The 27817-nt window shown below is 32.4% G+C and overlaps 3 protein-coding genes across 4 annotated transcripts; 2 read left to right on the top strand and 1 right to left on the bottom strand.

Annotated features, from left to right (window-relative positions):
• The first annotated feature begins 177 nt into the window (after window positions 1-177).
• Window positions 178-11567, top strand: EDA25 (CCAAT-binding factor). 2 transcript variants are annotated; one of them, XM_088498235.1, is made up of 18 exons: window positions 178-319; window positions 1217-1401; window positions 4117-4838; window positions 4934-5009; window positions 5122-5241; window positions 5608-5683; window positions 6230-6298; window positions 6432-6512; window positions 7119-7190; window positions 7545-7637; window positions 7796-7930; window positions 8057-8140; window positions 8268-8411; window positions 8505-8594; window positions 8715-8797; window positions 9399-9800; window positions 10025-10247; window positions 10761-11567. In XM_088498235.1, the coding sequence occupies exons 3-18, from the start codon at window positions 4157-4159 to the stop codon at window positions 11394-11396; spliced, it is 3066 nt and encodes a 1021-aa protein (XP_088354361.1). In that variant the 5' UTR covers window positions 178-319; window positions 1217-1401; window positions 4117-4156; the 3' UTR covers window positions 11397-11567. The 2 variants fall into 2 exon arrangements, with proteins under 2 accessions (XP_088354361.1, XP_016174846.2); XM_016319360.3 differs by lacking the exon at window positions 178-319 and having other exon boundaries at window positions 925-1401.
• Window position 11568: 1 nt separating this feature from the next.
• On the bottom strand, window positions 11569-12737 carry LOC107617579 (17.4 kDa class III heat shock protein). Its single transcript, XM_016319362.3, has 2 exons — window positions 12353-12737; window positions 11569-12015 (listed from the first exon to the last, which is right to left on the bottom strand). The coding sequence occupies exons 1-2, from the start codon at window positions 12554-12556 to the stop codon at window positions 11758-11760; spliced, it is 462 nt and encodes a 153-aa protein (XP_016174848.1). The 5' UTR covers window positions 12557-12737; the 3' UTR covers window positions 11569-11757.
• A 13864-nt stretch (window positions 12738-26601) lies between these two features.
• Window positions 26602-27359, top strand: LOC107616664 (SAUR-like auxin-responsive protein family). The gene has a single exon (XM_016318618.3). It carries the CDS (start codon window positions 26728-26730, stop codon window positions 27115-27117), a length of 390 nt encoding a protein of 129 aa, XP_016174104.1. The 5' UTR covers window positions 26602-26727; the 3' UTR covers window positions 27118-27359.
• Window positions 27360-27817: the final 458 nt, after the last annotated feature.

Here is a 27817-nt window from a genome sequence, read left to right as displayed (position 1 = left end):
GCAAAAATACTTTGGGTTCGAGCCGGATTTTTGGGTCGGACCAGATCATGTACACCTCTACTGCTTGGCAAAAAACCAGTCGAATCGACAACTAACTGGTGAATCGCCAAAACTGGCCGATTTTTTAAAGGATTTTCGGTGTAGTATACCCCTCCAAACGACGCCGTTTTACACCTTAAAAAAAAAAGAAGAAGAAACCCTAAACCCCAACGCAGCCTAGCCCCACTCCTCTCCTCTCTGAAACTGAAAAGTGAAAGCTTAAAATTGAAAGAACAAAGAACCCTAGCCCCCCAGCCCCAGCCCAGGAGCCCCACAGCCGGCAACCGGCAGCCAGCAGCCAACAGCCACCATAGCCCCTGCAGCCCCCATAGCCCTGTAGCTCCGCTTCGTTGTCATCGCCGAACTCTTCTCCGCTGGGTACAGGCATCGTGTGTGGAAGCTCCGTCGCAGGAGTTGTATCGCTGTAGTAGGAAGCTTCGTCGCCGTCCTAGGAAGTTGTGTCGCCGTCGTAGGAAGCTCCCTCTCCGTCGTGTGGATGCTTTGTGGCCGTCGTCATCTCTTCTGTTCAAGCTCTCTCTCTCTGTGTTCACCGGTGTTGCCGTCTCCTTTGTCGTCGCTGTCAGTATGCCGCCAGTAAGCAATGTGATAATACTGTGTAGTTTTGTTAATAATTTTTGCTGTGTCCCCTTTCTCCTCTGTGGCTCAATTTTGTAACTTCTACGATATGCTTTGATTTCCAGCAATATTCTAAAAACCGGATCGAACCAACCGATCAGACCGATTCAACCACAAACTGACAACATTAGCGATCCGATCAGACATGTAAAACCGGTGAAAAACTGCTGACCGAACAAGAACCGGCCGGTTGGACCGAACCGGAATCCGCCCGGTTTACACAAAAATGGAAGCTCCTTCGTTTCTTTCTCCCTTCCCCGTTTCTTTAAAGAAAGAAATCAAAGCACACAACCCCAGCCAAAAAACCCTAGCACTGGAAGCCTACACCACCGCCGCAAGGAGTGGCATACTGCCGCGTCCGTCGCACTCAAAGTTCGCCATCCGTCCCTCCATCTAGCTTCCATCGTGATCCAAGTCTTCAACCCCTGTTCGCTGTCACCGATCGCGGCTGCTTCCTCGAGCTCGGCGTCCGTCGTCTTTGTCTGCTCAGCCGCGCTTCCGTCGCCGTTTGTTTGCCGTTCACGTTCGCGTCTTCGTTCAGCTGTCGTCTTCGTTCGCGTTCTTCGCCGTTCACGTTCGCTCGGCGTTCACGGTTCGCGTTCACTCGCCGTTCACCGTTCGAGTTCGCATTCGTGTTCGTCTGGAAGCCACGTTGCTCTGCTTCAAACACTGCGACCAACCCGCGCCCTCCACCTAGCCGTCGAACTCCTCTCTTTTGTCGCCGCCGTGAGTTCCCTAAACCCGCCACCAGACAATACACTCACACAACACCAATACTCTGCCTCAAACTCTGCAACTTCTGATTTCTATTACAATAAGTAACTATTTGATTTGGTAGTGGTTTGGATTATTTCATAGACTGAATTAAAGTTACAATAGTTATGTTCTCTTCTCTATCACATTGATATTAAGTTTTGAATTCTCTTATTTTGTTTTAATTTTACCGCACTCAACATGTTTGATGAAATGCTTTAACCATATTTCTGGTTGGTTTTATAATTTCTAGCTTTTAGAAACTTAGTAAGTTGATTGCATGTGAAATTAGAATAATTGGATCTTAGTAATTAGGAAATTTTAGCTGCACAAATAGCATCTTTGCAGAAAACATATTAGCATGATGATTCCACTTGCATTAGTGTTCTTCTGGTAAATTTTTAACTGTTATTGTGAATTTGTTAATTTGCTAATTGTTCTTGTGTTGTTGTTCTGTTGTTCTTCTGTTACTTTTATTTTTTTTTGTTTTTGTTGTGATTTTCTGTTCTTGATTTAAGCTGTGATTGAAGGTTCTTTGGTTTTGGTATTCTTCACTTTCCTGTAAGCTTAGCTTTTAATTCTTTGAGCATACACGGATCAAATCATTGTTTTTAGCAATGGTGATTTTTAGATTTTTTTTTGGGTTGCTTTGTTTTAAATGTTCCTATTGTTGTTGTGTTTTTGCTGTGATTTAAATGTTCTTTTGATTCTTTTTTTGTCCGAATGCCCAGTCAGTACTTGGTTGATTGGTTTTGCTCACTGAATGTATTTGATGATAAATTTTAAATTGATAACTCTATTACTGCTTTACTGTCTGTTTCTGTAGTTAAATTTTATTAAAGTTTCTTGAATTTGCACTGCCTATGTTATTGATTCACTGTTCCTTCATTGCTTTTTTTTTGTTGTTAATCATTGTGATGAGCTTTGTTAAAATTGGGTTGAAAACTACTAATCTTTCTTCATTTTTCACTGTTCTAACTTCTGTTCTTATTAAAAGATTTGCAATTGGTGATCTTTTGATTTATTATATGCTTCATGTTTTCTTTGTTCTGTTCTTATGAAGAAAAAATTTGCAATTAGTGAATGTTTTGATTGTTTTGTTATATAAACAAAATTCTGTTTTCATTGTTTGGTCGCACTGTCCCTGTTCTTGATCTCCGCCGACTTGCTACCCCTCCTCCGTGTTGGATTCTTTTTTTTTCAGGCTTTGTTGTGTTTTTGTTTCAGCCTCTGTTGTGTTGTGTGTTTGTTTCGTGCTCTGTTGTGTGTTTATTGTGCAACACTATCATTTTTTGTTTTACTTTTTGACTTAGCTACATTAAGACAATATTCTTTATCTCTAACTTGTGCATTATAATTCAATCCAGCTATTTTTAATGGAAGTAATACAGCTATTTTTAATGGAAGTATAATTTGCAGCAAGTTATTGCATATTTTGATGATTAATTACATTTAGTTGGTGATATTTTACGTAGGGTTTTAAATTTGAAAGATATTTAGGATGTTTATTTATAATTTATTTATTATTTTATTATGGATGGTTTTTCCGGTTAAATCACGGTTGGACTGGTTGGACCAGTAAACCAATGAACCAGTGACTAAAACAGTTTGATGATCGGTCCGGTTTTCAGAACCTTGATTTCCAGTTCTCACATGCATCTCTGAATATTTTCATGATTTGGTTGTAATAAATCAAAATAATTAAATTGGCAATTTCAGTACTTTTCTTTCCTGCCATCATTACTAGCACGATCCAAGCAGCTTCAGAATTACAATCGTTGGTTTAAGTTTCAGTTGCTTTGAAAGTTGTGGGCACATTTGATTCATCTTAGTTGGTGCTATTTATGTTGATAATAAGCACCATTATTACACCTTTGCTTTTTGCATACAACTATACAGGTTCTACTACAGTCAACTTAATGATATGGTTTCTGCTGCATTTTATAATGATTTATTTCTCATACTGAAAGTTTAGTCCATATATTTTGTTTAAATATGTGTTTTCTGCTTGAAGTTGTAAGATATCATTCTCAAGAGCTATTTGTACCTGCTTTAAGGAAATTTTCCTATAATTCTTAAAGGTTTATATGGGATATCTTTGTGGCATCAATGCATTTCCTTGCATCTGATATAAATTATTGTGTTTTGTTTGGAACAGGCATTGGTGTATCTTCAATTTATTTTTGCTTGTTCAATTCTGAGTTGGAGTTGGGTTTAGTTGTGAGTTGCTGGGTTTAATTCTGAGTTGCTGAGTTAATAATACTGATTTTGTTGATGTTTGCTTATTCTGAATTGCTGATTTTCTGAAATAATGATGATGTTGTTGTTGATATGTTGCTGATTTTCTGATGATTACTGATTAGTGATGATTAGTGCTTGTGTTTAGTTAAAAATTTGGTTAATGTTTTTTTTTTTTGTGGTAGAACATTATGTGAAATTGTGAAATTTTGAATTTTATTAGTTCAGAAATTATTGAATTTAAATATTTGAAATTATATATTGAATTTTTAATTAATATTTAATTAACCGGTTTAACCATTGAACTAGTGAACCAGTTACCATACCGGTTCATTGATTGGTTCGGTCTCGCAACCTTGGTTAATATAACTGGAAGTGAGTTTCACCCCAATTTTATCAGATGTCCCCGAAGGGACTGTTATGACTTACGACTAATCTCTTTTCTCCCAGCTTTGTGCCTTCCATAATTTTCATCGCTGCACATGCAACAATGTCGAAGTCCAATTCCAAGAACAAGAAGCTCTCCAAGGAGCCACAGGACTTAGAACTCATCAAATCCGACGTAGCCTCATTCGCCTCTTCCCTTGGCTTGTCCACTTCCCAATCCTATTCCGGTTTCAACGACGTTGATTTCCGCAAGCCAAACAAGCCCCCAAAGAAGGATAAGAAGCAACGCGAAACCGCCACCAAACCACTGCAGCGGAACAACCAAGCACCGAGCACCAAGGAAACAAGTAGAAGCAATGCCCACCATGAGAAGGCAAACCCGAAACCCAAAACCCCGGTTTTGTCACTGGAAGACGGGAACAAGGAGAGAGGGTTCAACAGGTTCAAGAACCTTCCAAAACTTCCTCTGGTGAAGGCGAGCGCGTTGGGAGTGTGGTTCGAGGACGCTGCTGAGCTGGAAGCGAAGGTGGTTGGGGAAGGGAAGAAGGTGGAGGTGAAGGATTTGGAAGAGTGGCGGGGGTTTGTGGAGAAGAAGAGAGAATTGGGTGAGAGGTTGATGGCGCAGTACGCGCAGGACTACGAGTCGACGAGAGGGCAGAGCAGTGATATCAAGATGCTGGTGTCTACACAGAGGTCTGGAACTGCTGCGGACAAGGTCTCTGCTTTCTCTGTGTTAGTTGGAGACAACCCTGTTGCAAACCTGCGCTCAATTGATGCACTTTTAGGTCAACTTTTTCATTGATTATTCCAGCTTGATTATTTTCCCCACTCCATATGTGTGTGAAAGCTTAGATTTTATGAAATTTATTCTTTCTTTTAGGAATGGTGACATCCAAGGTTGGGAAGCGCCATGCTTTGACAGGGTTTGAAGCACTTCAAGAATTATTCATTGCGAGGTCTGTGTTTCCCCAATTTTGTCATAGAAAACTTAACAAAAGAACTTCTTTATGGGACAATGTCCAGTTTACATATAACTGAAACATATACCTTGTATATTTTGTCTGGCAGCTTATTACCGGATCGAAAATTGAAGACCTTGATACAGCGGCCATTAAATCATGTTCCTGAAACCAAAGATGGATATTCCCTTCTACTGTTCTGGTATTGGGAGGAATGTTTGAAGCAGAGGTATGCCTCACCACACTTTATTAATTGTCTTCCGATTAAAGTTATTTTATTTGACTCGGCAAATGCATATTATGAATTGCATTTTTTTGTTTCCTATACTAGCATCTACAGAGTAAGAATAATTAGATTCTATATGACCGTTTCCATAGAACGCTAGCCCACTGCTGACAAAGAAGTGCAGGAAGAATGAGTTGTTAATGCTGAATACCTAACTGTCAAAACTTGCCCATATGACTACTGCCCTTTGTGTTTATTAACATTTTGATTGAGGAATCATACGATTGTACCTTTTCATTCAGTGGTGTTCAATTTCCTGACCACCAAAGCTGTTTTGTTATTGATGCATTTTATAGCTTGATGTCATAGATATGAAAGATTTGTTGTTGCACTTGAAGAAGCGTCACGAGACATGCTACCGGCTCTTAAAAACAAGGCACTAAAGGTTGGCATTTTGCTCTCACAGTCACACTTCGACTCTTTTTTATTGCTTTTTAAATTATTATTCATATTACATACAAGCGACTATGTTATAGTTATATAATATAGAATATGTTTGATGTTATCTTCAAGCTATTACACTTAAAAACGTGCTTTGAGACTATTTCGGCTTGGTTTGGTAAGGAGGAGCTTTTCAAAGTTGACATGTGTTTATCAAAATTAAAAGAGTTTAATATTACCTCTTACATTAATAAATATCCAAATTTACTCTTATATTTATATCTATTATAGTTTTTTTAAATTTTAAATGCTATTTTACCAAATACAATTGTTGTTGCTTGTGTTTATTAAAAGCCATTTTTAGTTTGATTTACCAAACATAGATGCTACAATTTTTTGAAATCTATCTTTCAAAAGTTAGTTACGAGAAACTTTTTTCTGAAAGATGCTGTTACACTTAAAAATGTGCTTTGAGACTATTTGAATGTACACATATCTCAATTGACTTACTTATCAAATATTTGGTTGATGCCTTTCCTTCTTTTTGCAGAGCATATATATTCTGTTGAGTAGGAAGTCAGAGCAAGAGCGCAAACTACTTTCTGCTCTTGTTAATAAAGTGGGTAATTCATGCCTATCTGAATTGAACATGTTCAATATTCATTCAATGTTGTCACTTTAGTTGGTTTGCTGTAACTACCAGATGCTGTTGCTAAGTGTTTTTTTCCCTCTTAAATTTGAATTTTTTTCAGCTTGGGGATCCGGATAATAGGGCCGCATCTAATGCTGACTATCACTTGTCAAACCTGTTGTCTGACCACCCAAATATGAAGGTATGGACAATTATCAGCATTTACTATAAACATTTTCCTACATCGTTTGGAAGTACCATTGTCAATGTTCTGTGCTTGAGCAAATATTAGTAGGACAAATATTCTTGAAAAGAAAATTAAATTTAGGTCAAGTCAAATCTCTCTTGTCATTATGTCAGGAGAGAGAGGAAAAAGAAGGGGGGGGGGGGGGGGTTGGCTTTTGCTTGGGATTCAATCTCCACTTTCTGATTAGTCATGGCTTATCCATCCTGTCATTACAATTTACATATGACAAGGTGCTTCCTTGGGGGTGGGGGTTTTGTTGTTTTGTTTTTTTTTTTTGGGGGGGGGGGGGGGGGGGAATATATGCTTGAAGAAAAAATGATTGGGGAATATATGCTTGAAGAAAAAATGATTGCACGGTCCATATGATTTCCTTTTGCATGTTCATTTTCTTGATTAAGAAAATGGATTAGTTATGTTTCAGGGTCCTTGCCTTTTGGTTATGATATTTAGACCCCCTTTGATTTCTTTCTCTTCCTTTTTCATATATTTTCTTTGGTCCTTGATTATTAGTGTGAATGTGTGATTGTATAAGCTTATTTTATTTTTATTGTTTCCATACAGGCCGTGGTTATTGACGAGGTGGATACTTTTCTCTTTCGGCCCCATTTAGGACCACGTTCACAGTACCATGCTGTATGCCCTAAACTTTGTTAGTGTTTTGTGCATATAATTTAATGTTTCTCTCTTACATATTAGACTCAAAGAATCACAAGTTTTACTTTTTGTCTGTCCTATCATGTTTTGAAATTTATGGCTAACGATTCCTGACTTCAGTATAACATTTCAGACTTATTTTATTTTGGTGTTTTATTATGTTAAACGACAATATTCTGTATTGCAAGACTTAATCTTTTGATGTCACTTTTCAGTAGTATCATAAGTTAGCCCTTCAATTTTTCAATTGAAAAACTCTGACTCCACAAATCCATCCAGAAATGGTCAATTGTTTGACCGAGTCTGATTGATTTTTCTTGACTATGTTTTCAGGTTAACTTCTTAAGCCAAATCCGTCTAACAAATAGAGGAGATGGACCAAAAGTGGCAAAACGTCTAATAGATGTTTATTTTGCGCTGTTTAAGGTACCAGTTTTACCAAGGAAACAAGTGTTATTGGTTTCCTTTCCCCTGACACACCCCAAAAAAAAAAAAAAGAAAAATTAGACAATATGCATTTTCCCTACATAGTTAGGAAAAAGGTAAAATTGAATAAGAAAAATATTCACATTAGAAATCTTCAGGTATTAATCTCAAGTGCAAGCAGCAATCAAAAGCTTGATAAAAGCAGCAAGGCAAATCCAAAAGAGCAAAAATCAAAAAGTACACCTGAATCACATGCTGAATTGGACTCCCGGCTTCTTTCAGCACTCCTAACTGTAAGCATGTTACTGTAATTTTCAAGAACTGACATTGATTAATGATTGTGAAATTCTTTTTAAGTTTTTTTGATGTTGTTTTTACTTGCTCAAAGTCTTTCAAATTTCTGCTTGATTTTCTTGCAGGGAGTGAATAGGGCATTTCCTTATGTATCAAGCACTGAAGTCGATGACATTGTTGATGTTCAAACCCCAATTCTTTTCCAGTTGGTAAGTATATCCGAAAGTCTGCAATATTTCGCTGCAATATTTCGCCGACAGATGTTGCAAGAGCATTTGTCATGAGTCATGACCTTATTTTGATTCTTGGATATTGATAAAAGCTGAAAACCTGCAGGTTCATTCAAAAAATTTTAACGTAGGAGTTCAAGCACTGATGCTTCTCGATAAAATCACATCCAAGAATCAGATAGCTAGTGATCGATTTTACCGTGCATTGTACTCTAAACTTCTGCTTCCAGCTGCCATGAATACGTCCAAGGCAATTAAACATGTTTTTCTTGTTTTATTTATTATATACCTCTGCTATTCTTAACTTCTCTGTATTTCTAAGTTCTAACTAGCTCGATTTCAGGCAGAAATGTTCGTTGCACTTCTTCTAAGAGCAATGAAAAGAGATGTAAATTTAAAGCGTGTGGCTGCCTTTTCTAAACGTCTATTGCAGGTAATCATTGAACTGCCTTTTTGTCTATTTCTCTTAAATCTTAATATGTAGAGTAACATGAATCAAGTTTCTGATTTTTTCTTTTATTTCTATTTCTATTTTTATTTATTTTCACTTCAGGTTGCACTTCAGATGCCACCGCAATATGCCTGTGCATGCCTTTTTCTTCTGTCCGAACTCCTTAAAGCCAGACCACCTCTATGGTAAGGCTAGTTGTTTTTTGGTGTATGCCATTTTTATTTATCACATTTAAATTGGACGTAGTTGCTAGTGAGAAAATTTTCAGCGACTTGTATCAAATGCTTTAAGACCTGACATTCCTCCATTGTGTGTTTGATGCTGATAATTACAGCAATTGAATAATCCGGTCAACATTCTAATTTGAAGACAGTATCAACCAGTATAAAAGTGATGTTCGTTTGTGATCTTTAAAAAGTGATTATATAACTTGCTTTTTCTATGTTGTTGTAAAAGCTGAAAACTGTTTTTTCTTACGTTTTCCTCAGAAGCTGAGACTGATTCTTTTAGACTTCAAATAAAATTATTTATTGAAGTGATTTATTTTTGCTGGAAAAAGCTAAAAGCAAATGCAAAGTACTGTCTTGACAACTACTTCACGTTATGAAAAATAGGTAGCTCGATGCACAAGCATCCCGCTTTAACTACTGCTTTGTTATGTTTGCCATAAATTGCATACTATGTGAGTACGCTCGTCTTTGTAGTCAATTCTGGATAAGTTTATTATAGAATTTACTATACTCTTTTGATCCCCAAAAAAAATCATGTTCATATTTTGTCTTTTAGGAACATGGTGTTGCAGAGTGAATCTATTGATGACGAACTAGAACACTTTGAAGATGTTATAGAAGAAACTGATAATGAACCTAGCACCGTATCCAAAAAACAAGCTGATAATATTACCCTTGCTCAGAATGGAGATGATGAAAATAATGATAGTGATTCTTCGGAAGGCAAAGACGATCTTCCAGCATCTTCTGAGGATGACGATGATTCAGATGGTGCTTCAGAGGAGGATGCAGATTTTTTGCTTGCGAAGGATGAACCGAGTATCAAAAAACCGAAGTCTGCATCCAAAAATAAATCAAAATCTGCATCTGATGATGAAGGACAGCAATCTAAGGTATCTGCCAAGAAGTCTTTACTGCCTGGAGGCTATGACCCACGACACCGAGAACCTTCTTATTGGTAATTTGCTATATTTTCTTCCACAGTGGTCCTCATCTTGAATATCATAAATTTAGAAGAGATTCTGGTATTTCTTTTGTTATAAACACCAGGTTCTAAGATGAGCTGCACATCATGTATAATGTTTTGTACTCCTGACTACAAAATTATTTCAACTGCGCTTTTTTCCCTTGTATTCATATCCAGTTGTAGCGCCTCTAATGTTGCTTTGTACACTGCTGCAGCAATGCAGACCGGGTAAGTTGGTGGGAGTTAATGGTACTTGCTTCGCACGCACACCCTTCAGTTTCCACCATGGCCAGAACTCTTCTTTCTGGGGCAAACGTCGTCTACAATGGAAACCCATTAAGTGACCTAAATCTCACAGCTTTCCTTGACAAATTCATGGAGAAGAAACCGAAACAGAGCTCATGGCATGGTGGTTCCCAGATTGAACCTACTAAACAGGTAATAACTCATTTATGTTCTTGCCTCTTCCACAAAATGGTTTTTGAGCTTATGGCCAATCCTGCATCATTCTGATTTAGCTAGCTAACTTTTGGTAATTTTTGTTTTGAAAGAGCAATGCTAAGAAACCAATTTGTTTTTTCAACTATTATCAGCTATTTTTCTTTAAAATTTATTTTATTTATTTTAAATTTTAGACTTTAAATCATAAATTTTTAATCTTAAATTTTAAATTACACCCTCTAATTCCTAAATCTACCAAAAATTGGAAAATTTGGATACAATTGTCTTCATGTAAAGTTGATAGTCGAGAATAGATAACAATTTAGTTAAATCTGATAAATCATCATACAGTTTTCAAATATCAACTTCTCATGTCAACTACAAGTAAGTCTACCTTAAAAAAAAATTAAAATTAAAAAAAGAAAAAGTTAACTTACGGTGACTATCTAAGTTGATTCCCTATCTCCTATAGTTTCTCTCCGGAAAAAACTTCTGAACTCTGTTTTGCAGATGGACATTAACAACCACTTGATTGGCAAAGAAATTCTTTCACTCGCCGAAGAAGATGTGCCCCCAGAAGATCTCGTCTTCCACAAATTCTATACAAACAAAATGAGCTCTAAACCGAAGAAGAAGAAGAAAAAGAAGTCAGCTGATGATGAGGATGCTGACTTCTTTGACGATGACGAGGAGGTTGAAGGTGGGGATGAGAGCGATAATGAAGAGATCGAGAATCTCTTGGATACTGCTGAACCGGACAGTTATGATTATGATGATTTAGACAATGTCGCTGAAGAGGAAGACGATGACTTGATTGGTGATGCCGATATACCGTCGGATATGTCAGGAGGAGAGGCTGACGATGCCATTGATGATGACGACGACGCCACGATTGATGACGATGACGACGACGACGACAACGACGACATTGAGATTGGAGATATTGACGATGCCTCAGATGTTGATTTTGATGAGGATGAAGTCGACAAAAGAAAACAAAAACGAAAACGCAAGAGTGAAAAGGCATCTCCGTTTGCAAGTTACGAAGATTATGAGCATCTAATGGAAGAGGATGGTGACGAGAGTCACAGGACACGGGAAAAACCCGCCGGAAAAAAACACAAGTCCAAAAAGAGTAAAAAATAGACTCATTGCATTGTTCTGATTTTACATTGATGCTTACATTGATGCTTGGCAGCGTCGTTAGCACACATAGACCACAATACCAGTTTTGCATGCTATGCTTTTGTAACGTCATATCGAAATTTTGTGTATCGTTATTCGTTAATTCTATAAAATGAATTGATTTTAGACTTAGTTTTATACTAGCGTCATAATTTCATTAACATTTTCATTACGTGGAAACCAGTACATAAATACTAGCGTCACTGCCAACTATGCAAACCATAAGAACAAACCTAAAAGCACCCTAGAGAGGGGAAAGGAGTAAGAACAATCAATAAACAAAATATTCCAAGTCCAAGCTTCTGCATCTACCACCTATTCTTCAAGCAATGGCAATTTCAACTGTTTTAGATTTCGTTGGTGGAGGGTGTTTCTCAACAGTAACAGTAAGAACCCCGTTCTCACACTTGGCTGTGATAGCGGAGGGGTTAGCGTTCTCAGGCAGACGAAACTTCCTTTGCAATTTGTGTGGTGCTCTCCTCTCCAGCCTTAGGTACTTGCAGCCTTCGTCGTCACCGTCTTCACGTTTCCTTTTCCCGTTGCTCCTAATAACAAGTGCGTTCTCATCTTCCACGGTTACCTGCATTGCTCAGTTAGTTGAAAAATAAATTAATATTATAAAATTATAAAATTGTGCTATCATAAAATTAAATTTAAAAATATTATAATAAATATTAATATAAAAATAATATTATATTATTGTTTACAATATTTTTTAATATATAAAATTATATTAAATCTTTTAATGTTGATTTAAACTTAAATTAACTTTTGAAAAACTTTCTTTAAAAATACTTCTAACTTTTAAAAATTGAAAACACAAATCGCATCAATTTTTTAATTTATCCAAACCTAACTAACATTTCATTATTAACGCCTCTTAAGAAATCAATGACATCTATGAAGAACATAAGTACCTGAATTTCAGATTTGGAGAGACCCGGAACATCCATGAAGAACACATACTCTTTGGGATTGTCCAAAATATCCACTGGAATGTTTGATACTACCCTGCCCTCTCGAGCGTGGTCATGGTCATGGCTATGATGAGTAGGGAACAACATTTTTTCCACTGCCTCTGGCAAATTGAACAGATTGAACGAGTCAACAATACTCGCCATCTTTACAAATTATCACTCCGAACAGGAATTTTTATGTGGGTTCTTTTTGCTCTCTCAGAAATCGAGTTCGAAAGTTTTTTGGATGGGTTTATTGCTTATATAATGAGATTATGAGAAAGTGGAAAGGAGTAAGGAAAGTTCGAGAGTGGTAAAGCAAACATTCTGGAAGGATCGTTTGGATATCTGGTTACACGTGGAGCTCTCCGGAAAATTGTGGAAGCTCGATTGCGCTTCGTGTTTTTATCATACGTGTCTTAATCTTAAAAAAAATTTGCCATCTTCCCTTTCAGTTCGACGGATGCATTTACGTGCCATCAAATTCGACGAATGATGCAAAATTGATGTATTTTAAAAAAAAATTGAAAAATCAAGTGTTAATTTATTTTATTAAGGATTTTTGCATATTTTTATTAATCAATATGTGTATTTAAAAGATAAAAAATAAGCCATTTGCATTATTGTATTAGAGGCAATTCTATTAACAAAAAGAAACTTATTTTTAATAGTGGAAGTTGATAATAAATTTTTATCAAACATAGCTATACGCAGCAGACAACAAATACCATTTAATTGGGTTTGCATAAAATAGAATAAGTCACATTCACACAGCTGCAGCCTGCAAGTGCACTTTTTATTCAACCATTTTTAGCCACGACCCAACGATTTTATTTCTCAGCGGGTCAGTTGTGACAAATCACATTGTAGCCAAGGTTAATTTAGTGGTTACCGTTAAATTTATACTTGGCTATGGGTTCGTATATAGAGTATCATATTCCACTCTTTTACACTATGTTTGGTTTGATAGAAAATGAGTGGAAAGAAAATGGATGAAAAAAAAAAATGGATGAAAAATGATATTTTATTTTGTTAGGTTATGAAAGAAAATAGGAAGGAAAAAAATTTTTTATATGGATCCCACTAAAAAAATTTTCTTTCCATCACAAGTAAGAAAACAAGAAGAAAAGTACTATATTTTTGTATTTGCAATACTACCCTTAGTTATATTATTATTAACAAATATTAATATAAATTTAGTTTTAATATATTATTATAATAAAAATTTATATTTAAATATTATATGTATTAGATAAATAATTTAAATCAAATATATAAAATTATAATATTTTATAATATTTATAAAATATAATAAAACATGAATAAATAAAAACACTTATACTTTATTTTATGATAAGGGTATTAATGTAATTTTATACTATTATGATTTTCTTTCTTCTCATTTTTCTTTCCATCCAAACAAAAAAAAATTTTCTCTTTAATTTCTTTCCATTTATTTTTTGTTCATCCAAACAACACACAAATAACTCAACTTTTCTTTCCATTTTCTTTCTTCTTATTTTCTTTTCAACATCCAAACAAACCTTACAGGAATACGTGATCATTTTTCTATAATAAGATAACTTTTAGTTTTTTTCCTACTTTTAAATTTCAATATCTCATACAACAAAAATTATTGACGAAAAGTTTACAAACAAAAATTAGACCAAGAGTTGCATTTGTTTTTTTTTTTCTTGGACTGACAGTTGCATTTATTAACGATAAATGAAAAAGAAATATGTTTTCGGGCCGTAAATGAAAAGATATCATGGGCTGCTGCTGCATCTACACTTTGGGCTTGTTGGGATTCCGCTTTGATATGATATGCAGATAACATTGTACGAAACCCATGACAGAAAACATCATTGTACCCAGAAATAGATAGAATCTCAGTTATTTTTTTCGGGACCAAAAACAACGATTTTTATCAATAAATCTTTAACAAAACCAGGAAACTTAACCATTTTGTCATTTCTAACTATTTCAATCGGATTTGAATCCTCTAAATTTTAAATTTTACTTTAAAAAATAAAGTATGATCTTTCACCATTTAATTCATAGGTAAAAACAAGAAAAAATATAAGAGAAAGGAAAAGTATAGATAACCAACAAGAGTTTTGTTTATTATCAAAAAAGTAGTAGGTATGATATTTTTTTTTTGTTTATGATATTTCTCAATTCGTAGCGAATTAGATTTTCATTTAGAGGTTTAGAGTTGGCCATTGTTGATACTATAACTTTTTGTTTTTGGGTTTGTATAGTATAATTTTATTGTGTTGTTTCTTATTACTATATTGATTTTTGTTTTAGTGTGGATTACTTTTATCTTAAGTATGATTTGAATGAATTTGGATCTTTTAAATTTTGAATTTTTACTTTAGAAGGTAAAGTATGATCTCTCACCTTTAAATACTTTTCCTAAAAAGAACGAGGCAAAATAGTATTTATTTTGTCACATTTCAGTCAAGTTTATATCCTAAGGGCAATAAATACTTCAAATTAAAAAAAATTAATATAATAAATTAGTTACAAATTCTTAAATAGAAATCAAATCCATAATAAATTAGTTTTTAGTCTCTCAGATTAGATGATACTGTGAATAATAATAATAATAATAATAATAATAATAATAATAATGTAAGAAACGACAGAAGAAGATCATCATTGTAGTAATATTCATACAAAAATCAGCACGAGGAAAGTTTGAGGAAATGTGTAAATTACAACTATGCATGTCTATTATAGACATATAATCACTAGGAAGGAAGATTTGCTACTTAAATACACGCAACAGAATCACTATGGCCATGGTGTTTGATACTTTGTCCCCTAATCAATTCTGAAACCACATAGATGCTCTGATAAATATTATGTATCTGAATCTTATTATATGCTCTTGGTGATAGCTTAATTAAGATAAGTTTCTTATTGGAACGACTAGGGTGCCACAAGTAGCATGCCACAATGGACAGAGAAACCAACATGTGACCAATAGATTTTTAAAAATAATTCTCAGTGGCCAATTTTATAGTGTTTATAATTTGATATCTAATTTTTGAATAGAAGATTTGAGGATGATTAAAAATTACTAATTATAATTAACATTAATTAAATTTTGGAGTGTTAAGAGAAAGAATGACAAAATTTTGCGGGAACAGCTCTAAATGAAGATTTGAAGATGAGAAATTTTCTCTGTGAAAATAGGGATGAGGACAAAATTCTTCTGGGCAAACACAAAGACTCGAGAGGAGATTCTCGTCCCGTTACCACTAATTTCAAATTATTAAATTTATTTAAATACCTTTAATAATTTATTTTTCATATAATTTTTTTAGTCATTTCACATAATATATATATAATGCCGTCTGTGGTGACAGATGCATATTGATGGCTAAGATGGCTATAACGTGTGAACCAATGCGGGAAGCACATCTATGACGTTTGAATATAGAGAGTGGACATTGACTCTTCTAATGATACAGTAACTCCACTAATTAAATGCAATAAATCATTTGGCGCATAAAGTTAGAGTAATTAACATGAAAAAAGAATCGATAATGCAATTTCGTGAAAAAATTGATAAAGATTGGTTCTGGGTATAGTGATTGAAGAACTAGGGTTCCAGTTGAAATTGGGGGTTTAGTATCGAAGGGCTAAGTCTCGGTGCGCGGTTAGTGAGTGTGTCAGTGAGAGGAGAAACAACTAATTAGTGAAAGAAACAACTAATAGCCCGGTATTTTTAATTTTTTTTCCCTTCATAGTCGTTTACATATTTTAACTTACTAGATTTAAAGAAAACGAAAAAACATGTTTTGGGGTCATAGATAGGAATAATTCCACTAACTCCGTCCCTTTCATCTCACTCAATGGTTCCTAATCCTAATCAAGATAACCAAGAACACTTCTTTTTAGTGAGGCACTTTCTCTACCAATAACGGTGGCCACTGCTAGATGACGGAATAGAGTAGAATGCTGGTGAGCCGTTGAACGCTGCTGCCATAGAAACGAGTTGCTCTTTGCCTGTACCAATACTTCCTTCCCCATTCTTCTCTGTTGATCGGAAGAGAGGAATGTTAAATTGCTTGCTTTAGGTCTTACTGTTGAATGATTCTGCCTTTCTTCAGTTTTCTGTTAGATGATTCTGCCTCTCTCCTGGTGTTCGGAATTTCGTCGACAGTAGTATGCCTCTGTTTTCAATTGGCACCAAAACTCTTCTCATCAATCTCTATGCGCTCTTCACGAACCCAGACGCAATACTGGCCAGGAAACCAAAAAATAATTGTTTTCATATTTTTTTTCTTTTTTTTAAAATTCCTCAGATACCTATCTTACGTTGACATGATTTTTGTCCATGCAATCTAAAGTCCACATGAAATAATCAATTTTTTGGATTCAAAATGACTATACTATCAATGCGGTAAAACTTAACAAGTTATCATACTTAGCTACGTTTAATCTTCTTCAATGTTGACATTAAAAACTTCTAATGCTTAAATGGGTATGTCACATGTCATTCACCAATTCACCAGTCAAAGCACGGCCACCTTTAGCCACGACAATCCTAGCCACCACAGAACTCACCTATATATATATATATTGAAAAACCTAATCCTAATTTTAAAAATATCTTCCCTTTTTCCATAATACTAACATTGTGCTGTCTCACTCTCCAGTCACTCCAGAAGGCCAAAATTCGTAAATTCCAATCTCTCATAAAGTCACAACTATACCCCTCGCCACTCCTGCTTAGTGCTCATCATGTCGTCACCCCATCTCTTTGTCTCCGATCGTGGCGTTCTTTTCCCTTTTCACCGCTGTATGATTGTATCCTTGTATGTTATAATAATATTTTCTGATTCATTGTTTTTAATTTTTCATTAGAACTTTTATATAAATGATCAATATTGGATGATGGGTAATAGGACCCCACAAAAAATGAAGATCCGCAGAGAATAGAGATGGAAAGCAATATTTTTCTACGGCGGGGATTGAAGTGGAGATGGAGAGCAAATCTAGAAGCGAGAATGGAGAGCGAAAAGATATCCCCCACCCCTACTTTCACTCTCGTCCTATTCCATTGCCATCCCTAGTTAAGAAAAGTAAACATCATTAATCTCCTTTAAAATCCTTACTTCATTTTCTATGTTCTTAAACACAAGCATTCTTTGTCTCAATTTCTCAACTTTTTTTTAAAATATTGTTAAAAATAATTTTTTTATGTTTTTATAATATTTTTATTTTTATTTTTTAAATTGAAAATTATTTTTAAACATTTAAATAATGTTATTTTGATTTTATTAATATTTTTAAATGTTAATAAAATTGTATAATTTAGTGTATGTCCATACCTATAAAAAATTACACCTAATCTTTAATAGTTGTACATGAATTAGCTGTTTATGCAGCATTTTTATTTTATGCGATAACCTAATCACATTAATCTACTTTTGTTCCACGAGTTTTTGTACCACCAAGCATTTTTTTCATCTTTTAAAATTATTTTTATAAATAATTAAATCTTTCAAGTATATTTTGATGGTCAACCCTGCCTTCCAAAAAACTTTGATAAACTAAGCTACTTGATTGTTCATTTAGGTTCTAAGTTTAACCTTAATACTATCTTTCCAAGCATTATTATATGACAAACCATTTGGGAATTTTTTAAAAATAAAAATAAAAAATACCATTTGGGTATTATCATGGAAGTGGATATTGTCGAATTTCTTTTTTTTTAATATTAAATTATTAGGTATGAATTTTTCAAAAATAATCTAAACTTGTGTTATACGTTATTGTGAATTTTTATAAAATATCAATTAACATTTTGTACTATCATCGTAACAATATAAAATATTAAAATAATTTCTAAAATTAAAACTATAAATAAATATACGTAATTTGAGATTAGTTTAAAATAGGACTTTTCAAAAGTCTTGGGCCTTACAGTTTACATATTTTAACTTACTAGATTTAAAGAAAACGAAAAAAACATGTTTTGGGGTCATAGTTAGGAATAATTCCACTAACTCCGTCCCTTTCATCTCACTCAATGGTTCCTAATCCTAATCAAGATAACCAAGAACACTTCTTTTTAGTGAGGCGCTCTCTCTACCAATAACGGTGGCCGCTGCTGGATGACGGAATAGAGTAGAATGCTGGTGAGCTGTTGAACGCTGCTGCCATAGAAACGAGTTGCTCTTTGCCTGTACCAATACTTCCTTCCCCATTCTTCTCTGTTGATCGGAGGAGAGGAATGTTAGATTGCTTGCTCTAGGTCTTACTGTTGGATGATTCTGCCTTTCTTCAGTTTTCTGTTAGATGATTCTGCCTCTCTCCTGGTGCTCGAAATTTTGCCGACAGTAGTATGCCTCTGTTTTCAATTGGCACCAAAACTCTTCTCATCAATCTCTATGTGCTCTTCACGAACCCAGACGCAATACTAGCCAGGGAACCAAAAAATAATTGTTTTCACGTTTTTTTTTTCTTTTTTTTTTTTAAATTCCTCATAGACCTATCTTACGTTGACATGATTATTGTCCATGCAATCTAAAGTCCATATGAAATAATCAATTTTTCGGATTCAAAATAACTATACTATCAATGCGGTAAAACTTAGCAAGTTATCATACTTAACTACGTTTAATCTTCTTCAATGTTGACATTAAAAACTTCTAATGCTTAAATGGGTATGTCACATGTCATTCACCAATTCACCAGTCAAAGCACGACCACCTTTAGCCACGACAATCCTAGCCACCACGGAACTCACCTATATATATTGAAAAACCTAATTTTAAAAGTGTCTTCCCTTTTTTCCATAACACTAACATTATGCTGTCCCACTCTCCAGTCACTCCAGAAGGCTAAAACTCGTAAATTCCAATCTCTCATAAAGTCACAACCATACCCCTCGCCACTCCTGCTTAGTGCTCATCATGTCGTCACCCCATCTCTTTGTCTCCGATCGTGGCGTTCTTTTCTCTTTTCACCGCTGTATGATTGTGTCCTTGTATGTTATAATAATGTTTTCTAATTCATTGTTTTTAATTTTTCATTAGAACTTTTATATAAATGATCAATATTGGATGATGGATAATGGGACCCCACAAAAAATGAAGATCTGCAGAGAATAGAGATGGAGAGCAATATTTTTCTACGGCAAAAATTGAGGTGGGGATGGAGAGCAAATCTAGAAGCGAGAATAGAGAGTGAGAAGATATCTCCCATCCCTACCCTCACTCTCGTCCTATCCCATTGCCATCCCTAATTAAGAGAAGTAAACAACATCATTAATCTCCTTTAAAATCCTTGCTTCATTTTCTATGTTCTTAAACACAGTCATTCTTTGTCTCAATTTCTCAACTTTTTTTTAAATATTGTTAAAAATAATTTTTTTATGTTTTTATAATATTTTTTATTTTTATTTTTAAAATTGAAAATTATTTTTAAACATTTAAATAATGTTATTTTGATTTTATTAATATTTTTAAATGTTACTAAAATTGTATAATTTAGTGTATGTCCATACCTATAAGAAATTACACCTAATCTTTAATAGTTGTACATGAATTAGTTGTTTATGCAGCATTTTTATTTTATGCGATAACCTAATCACATTAATCTACTTTTGTTCCACGAGTTTTTGTACCACCAAGCATTTTTTTTCATCTTTTAAAATTATTTTTATAAATAATTAAATCTTTCAAGTATATTTTGATGGTCAACCCTGCCTTCCAAAAAACTTTGATAAACTAAGCTACTTGGTTGTTCATTTAGGTTCTAAGTTTAACCTTAATACTATCTTTCCAAGCATTATTATATGACAAACCATTTGGGAACTTTTTAAAAATAAAAATAAAAAATACCATTTGAGTATTATCATGGAAGTGGATATTGACGAATTTCTTTTTTTTTAATATTAAATTATTAGGTATGAATTTTTCAAAAATAATCTAAACTTGTGTTATAAGTTATTGTGAATTTTTATAAAAAGGAAAAGTCTAGGGCCAGCAACTTTTTTAAATTCTGGTCAGTATGTAACCAGCAAAGAAAAGTAAATTATTGGATGAAATCTTACACCAAATTTACACCATTAAAATCATTATTAATGACTATTTGATGACTATAAATCACAAAAGTTACTGACCCTAGCACTCCTCTTTTATATTAAAATTATCCGTACATAAAAAAATTTTGTTGGATGCTGTCATCTTCAAATTAATAATATCACCTCCAATTGAAAAATACTATTTTAGATACAAAGCCTATCTATAACAAAATCTTATCACATTGAAAGTGATATTATCAATTTTTTAGTGGTAATAACCATTCCCTATCATTTTCAAAAATCAAATTTAAAGTATTAATATGTTCCTAAAATTGCAATTCTCTTGCCTCCCACACCTAACTCAAGTCTTGATTTAATTGTGTCTGTTAATTAGCTTCCCAATCAGCATTGATGCTCGGTTTAATTATGTTGCTAAGTTAGTGCTCTGTTCAATAATATGGTTGAACTGACAATGATTTTGACATTTTGTACGCTACATTATTTCATGCACATGATTTACAATTAGCAAATCCAAACATAATCTTAAAATTTAATGCATTTCACATTGTATACAACATGGTCCAAGACCCCAAAAAAATTAATCTCGTCTTGGATCCCCATCACAGTCTCTCTTAGCACATGATCAGCTATGTGATACAGTGATACTGTGATAGTGTTCTAAAGATTTGGGACCATTTTTATTTATGAAGGCATCATTTTTGAACCACTTCAGCTCAGTTATACCTATCATATTACACATTACAATATATGGTTTGATGCAAATGAAATAATTATGGGTCAATTTTTTTGGTATATTTCTTTATGGGTTTTTTCCTTTTTTTTTTTCTTTTTAAAATGAAACATATTGAGAAAAGAAACTCGAAAAATTTTCATGGCCAAAAATGCACAAAACGTATGAAATTCTAATCCACATATTTATTATTATTTTTTCGATCAGTTGTATTATAAGCTCGACCTAAATAAAGAGAAAAGATTTTGAGGTAGCTTATACATATTTGATATTATTTTTTGGCATTGTCATAAAAAAATATTAATCATCCAAAAGACAACCTCAAACAAACCTGCAATTACACAAAAAAGTCAATAAATCCAGTTACATCTAGCAGAATATTTATCATTATATGTCTTTATATATGATAATTTTAAATCCTAAATCCTAAATATAAAACGGATAAAAAAGAATGTGTCCGATTAAGTGGTAATAAAATGCAGTTGTTCCTAACAATTTGGACTCCAATAATTAATTCACAATAAATGGTAGTATTTCAATAAAAACTTGTGTTGGTACATTATTTATGAAGAATTTAACTAATATGTATTCTTAAGACACATAATTGATAAAATTATTGATTAAAAGAATTTTTATAAAAAATATCTAAAATTTAAATTTTTAATATATTTATTATATATAAATTATAATAAATTATTTAAAATTTTCTATTGCTAATAATGACTTTAACTTGTGCGCATATAACATATTTTAGCTAAATCCATTTAGGAATTCACTTTTGTATGAACAGAAAAAATCTATCATATATTCATATGAGGAGTGTTAGGAGCAGTCAGTTTTGTGATTTGTAGCCATCAATTAATTATTATTAGTGATTTTAATAGTGTAAAATTTCATTAAAAAATGTGAGATTATTCACTTTATTTTTTCTGATTAAGTGTTGGCCAAATTTCAATAAAACTACTACCCCTAGACTTTTCTTATTCATATTTGTGTTATAACTTGTAAGAAAAGGTTAAAATTTAAGAGCGCCAGCTTAGTCAGCGGGAATTGGAAGCGTTAGTTGGACCACTGACGGCTGCAATGCATTGCGAACACCAAATGGATTTTGCTTCTTTGCTCAGAGCCTCTTGTTTTGTTTTCATTTTTCATTTTTCACCTTGACCCATTGTGTTATGTTTTGGACCACACTAACAAGACCCACACATTAGACATTACTCATGACTCATGACTCATTACACATCCAAATTTATGTTTCCCCATCAGAAACTCTGCATATGCTACTATTTCTTACATCCGGTATATATGCCTTATTCATTAATCATGTGTAATTTTAACACTAAAATACTTATTCACGTATTACTACTCAAAGATTTGTGACATCTATTTACTCTATTTAATTTATTTTAATATATATTTTATGTTAGTAATTAATTTTAATAGTTATTTTTAATATACACATCTAGTATAGTTATTTAAGAAATATATGTGAGATGATGAGTTTATTGTTGTAGATGTATTTTGCATCGATTGAGTCTTTGTTGGAAAAATGGTATATCACATGTATTATTTGAGAAACTAATTAGATATTTATTTGAGAACCAAATTGATGTCACATATATGTTTGAAGGACTAATTAGCTAATAAGTTAGTCTGATTTCAAAAGGTTAAATATACGTTTTTGCTGATATATTATAGTTAATGATTTGGGGTTTTAATTAAGTTATTTATTCATGAATTTTTTTAAAAAAAATATTTGACAAACAATAATAAATTAAATCAGTACAAAGTAACTCAAAATTATTTTATTTTATATTTTTATTATTATTTATCTTATTTTATATTTTTAATTATTATTGAAATAATTGAATAATACTAAATGAGATAAGTGTATAATTATAAATATTATATATAATAAAATTATAAATGTTAAATTAAATAAAATAATTTTAGTTTATTGACTTTTTAGTATAACCCTTTTTTTTTTCTTTTGTGGTTTAGGTCTAAATTTTGATAAGTAAAGTACTCGTCACCATCTTATTAGAGATATAATACTTATGCTTTTTATATATGGTTAGTGTGAAATTGATTTGTATATCAAATTTTATTTTCTTTTAAAAAATAAATATATACAAGAACCAAAACTCTAATAGTTAATCTTACGCGACCAACGAACTATAACTCAAATGAGATAACCTCTCTATACTCACCTAGAGATTACGAGTTCGAGTCTTACTCCTAACGTCAACAACAACTAAGGATATTATTTTTCATGTATGGAACTTATAATAAGAAATTGAATTTGTAGTAGTCATTTCAGATTGAATTTCTAGAACTTGACAAAGTCCATAATTGGAGTTGTTAGGGTGCTGTGAGAGATGAGGTTCCTTGGCCCCATATGCATTTAGAACCTAGCTAATGGTACCTCTGTACCTAAAACAAAGCTGGTAATAAAGCATATACAAGTAAAGGACAAGTTGTGGGCACCATCTCTTCATAGTTTGTAAGGGCCTAAAGCCTCATGAATAATAAGCCAAACACTGGCCACAACCCAATTTGGTAGTTACTTCTGCAAAAACGTCTTTTCATAAAGATGATATTACAAACTGTTAAATAGTTGAATTAAATGTGTACAATCAAATATGTTAAATACTTAAATTATTTAACGCTTTATAATATTATTTTTATATAAAAATATTTTGATAGAAGTAGTTAGTTTTGAGTTTTAATAATTTCATCATGTGTACTATTTTTGTTCATATTTTTTTTTATACAGTTTTTAGTTTTGGTATTAAAAGTATTTTATAAAAATGATAAAAACTTCTTTCTTCGTTTGAGTACTAGCTCATATGCTAATCTTGCTGGCTTTGTTTACCAACCAATGCAACACCTTAATTTGTTGGTCTTTCACTATCCCATTCACAGGAAACACAGCTTAACAACCAAGTTGCATTGGGATTGGTGTATCTTAACTTTTTAATTAAAAGTTTTGTATTTGACTCAATGAACATAAAAAGAATTCTTGTTGAAAAACTTAGTTAAATTTCTAGTAATGAGATTTATTTAGACAATCGTAATTTTTCTTTAGGATAAACAAATGCAAAAATTTAATAGAACATCTATATAGGGTTGTTAAGTTTTTGCTTCTGTTTATATATATAAATAAAAGAACAAGAGAATAAAATAAGATCGAAGGTCCAACAAAGAATCATTTTTTTATTTGATATTTTTCTAGTATCCTCATCATGTTCTATTTGCAATGCTGTAGTGCTAAGATTTTCAGGGCCTACTTTACAACAGATGATCCTTGAAAGAGTATGGTGTTGTCTTGTCTACAATGTCATTCTATTTTATATGCTTTACTCCATTATGAGATTATCATCTATCTATAATAATCATAATACTAATATTTATTTCATTGTAGGAAGATAGAAGCTATACTATTCTCTTACACACACCAGTTTTATATATGGTTAATTAATAAGGTTATTTTACCAACCAATTTGGGTTTGGGTAAATGGTTGGTTCGTTCGTTTATTTAAGTTATTTAAATGAGTGTTAGTAGTTTGATTATGTCTTATGCATTATGGAACAAATCTTTAAATGAAATTCTGTAAAAAAATAAAAAATTCTGTAAAAAAAAATTAGTTATTTACCATCTCAGTTAATCTTATGTAACTAATGATATTAATTTATTTATAATGTTTGATAAACTTAATTATTGTTACCATCTCAGTCAATCCTATGTAACTATTGATATTAATTTATAATGTTTGATAAACTTAAATACTGTTACAGATCTATTTCATGACAAATATATTTCACAACAAGAAAAATGTATATTAGATGAGAAAATGCATTTTTTTTAATTAAATTTTAACAGCAGTTCTACAAGTCCATTAGATTTTATCATTTTGGATTATCAATTAGTCAATATTAATATTTTTTATATAAATTTAAATAAAGTCCAAATATAATGTAGTGTTAAAAATTAAACCAAATGCTGACTAGATTTGTTGGAATCTATACTGGCTCTTGAGATTTTTTTAAATTTTAAATCATAAATTCTAAATTATAAATTCGGATCATATAAAAATAAAATGTTCATTGAAAATATTGGTTAATACTAATAAAAATTATTGCTTCCAACATTTTTATAGAAATAACAAAAAAAAAGACTTTTATATAGAAAAATAAAATTTAACATGTATTACGCAACTAACTGTTGGAGATTTTATTTTATTCTATTTAATTTTATATCTTGTTCACTAAAACCCATATTGTTTCCCTTGCTCCTTGCATCAGTTGCATGAACCGTACATGTAATGTAATAGTAATATACTACTAATATATATTCATCTCTCTCTCTCTCTTTTTATGTTATTTAGGTGAGAACATGATACGTAAGAAATTAACATGATAATAGCTTTTAACATCTGACATTTAACGATCATCAATTATATAATATTATTGGACATTTTTCAGCAATAAAAACATGACTGTAGAGCGACAGGAGAAGAGCGGTAAAGAGAAAAGAGAAAGACAGGTTAATTCTTTCTATATATATATATATATATATATATATATTAAAATCAAATAGTTCCATCAATATACCTGATTTTATTATTTAGAGAAACACAATTAATCCAATTTAATTTTTGGAGGATTCTCAAATAACAAAAAAATTATTGTTTTATATTAAATTTTCTAAATTTTAAATCATAAATTTTAAATTTTAAATTTTAATTATAAACTTAAATATTAAAGTTTATTAGTCTTGACTAACTAAGTTATTTTTCTATGCTTTTCTGCTAAAATAAGAGAAATAAATATTTTACAATACTCATCAATCATAATTATTCAAAATACACATAGTTCTTATGTTCACTTTAATATATTTGTTAAAATTGGTTAATTATTTAAGAATTTAATTTTAATACACTAATAGTATAAAATATTTTACACAATTATATAATTATATTTATTTTTTTAGATGACTATTTATTCTGTTAATATAAAAAATAATTATTTTTATTGATGTGGTGTGACATTATTAAATGCACCCATATTAAAATTAAATTCTTGATTTAATGTGTCTGTCATTTTTAATTTTTTTACACACGCTAGAAAATTTGTGGCTATTTGCACAAGAAAGAAATCACATGGTCCTCGAGGTTGGGGTTGGCAACAAAAACAAGGGGCATGCATGTAAAAGCACAAAAGAGGAAGAGAGAGAGACGATTGTCACTTTGCAAAACCTTCCTAATCCCAATAAGGGAAATAACCTCAAAAAAAAAAAAAAAAAAAAAAGAGCAACTGGGTTTGCCGAATTTCCAACCGAAATAAAATGAATGAAAAATATCTCATTCTTAGCTGTGCTCTAAACCGTGGGCCATGCACGTGTTCCACCATTCCTCACTAACTTCAATTCTTCTCTTTATATAAACCGAACCTTCCCTCACACCTTCCTTCACATCCCAAACACAAAACCAGAAAAACACTCATTCACTTCAGTCAGGCATTTCATCAAACACCTTAATGGCGAAAGTGGGAAAACTAACGAAGATCAAGTCAGCGATCAAAAGGTGGCCGTCACTGAGCAAGCTGAGCCGCAACAACAGCTGCGTCTCCGCCGCCAGCTGCGACTCAAACCACGGCGCCGCGTCTTCCAAGGAACAGAACGTTGTGTACGTCGGCAGATCGCGGAGGAGGTACCTCGTGAACTCTGAGATCATAGATCACCCGGTGTTCCAGGAGCTGGTGGACAGGTCCAACAGCAACAATAATAGTAATGGTGGGTGCCATGGCGGAATAGTTGTTTCTTGTGAGGTGGTTCTGTTTGAGCACTTGCTTTGGATGCTTGAGAGTGCTGAGACTCAGTTGGGGTCCATGGATGAGCTGGTTGAGTTCTACACTTGTGCATGCTGAGAGAATGAGAGAGAGAGAGAGAAAACTAAGCAACAACTACTGCATAATTAATTAATTAACTGACTTTTATTATTATTATTATTATTATTGTGATGAGAGAAGAGAAGAGTCCGGGAAAAGAAAAGAGAAAAAGAGATTTACAATGCTGAGTTAGTTGATTAATTGGTTTTGCACTTTTGCTCATTCATCATTGTTATGTATAAATGTTATCCAAGTGAATATAACATACAAAAATATTTCAAAAGTGTTGCATGTACATCAAAGTTTCTTATTAATTAAATTAGTTATTATGTTTTTTTTTTATTTATACATATTATTTTACATGTATTTTTAACAAAATCATTAATAATTATCATAATTATATTTATTAAAGTATGATAATCAAATTTAAAATAGATAAATAATCAAATACTTTGATAAAAACATAACAAAAGAAATTTATTTAGATTAAATATATATATTTCTATATAATAGCTAATTAATAGTTATTTTTTAGTATATATGTACCAAGATTACAAAAATATTATGTGTACAATAAGTTATTGTATATTCGTATATAAATACAAGCGCTATTTAACTCACATTCAACATATATTTTATATTTTAATATATATTTTGTATTAATGACTAATTTTAGTATATATCTAGTATGATTGTGTTTATACCTTTTGAAGTTACGAGTTAAAAAGATAAAAAAATC

The sequence above is a fragment of the Arachis ipaensis genome, chromosome B9 (assembly GCF_059453495.1).
Source record: "Arachis ipaensis isolate K30076 ecotype BB chromosome B9, ASM5945349v1, whole genome shotgun sequence".
NCBI lineage: Eukaryota > Viridiplantae > Streptophyta > Magnoliopsida > Fabales > Fabaceae > Arachis > Arachis ipaensis.
Note: the sequence above shows the minus strand (reverse complement) of the source record. Positions and strands in the feature narration are given on the sequence as shown.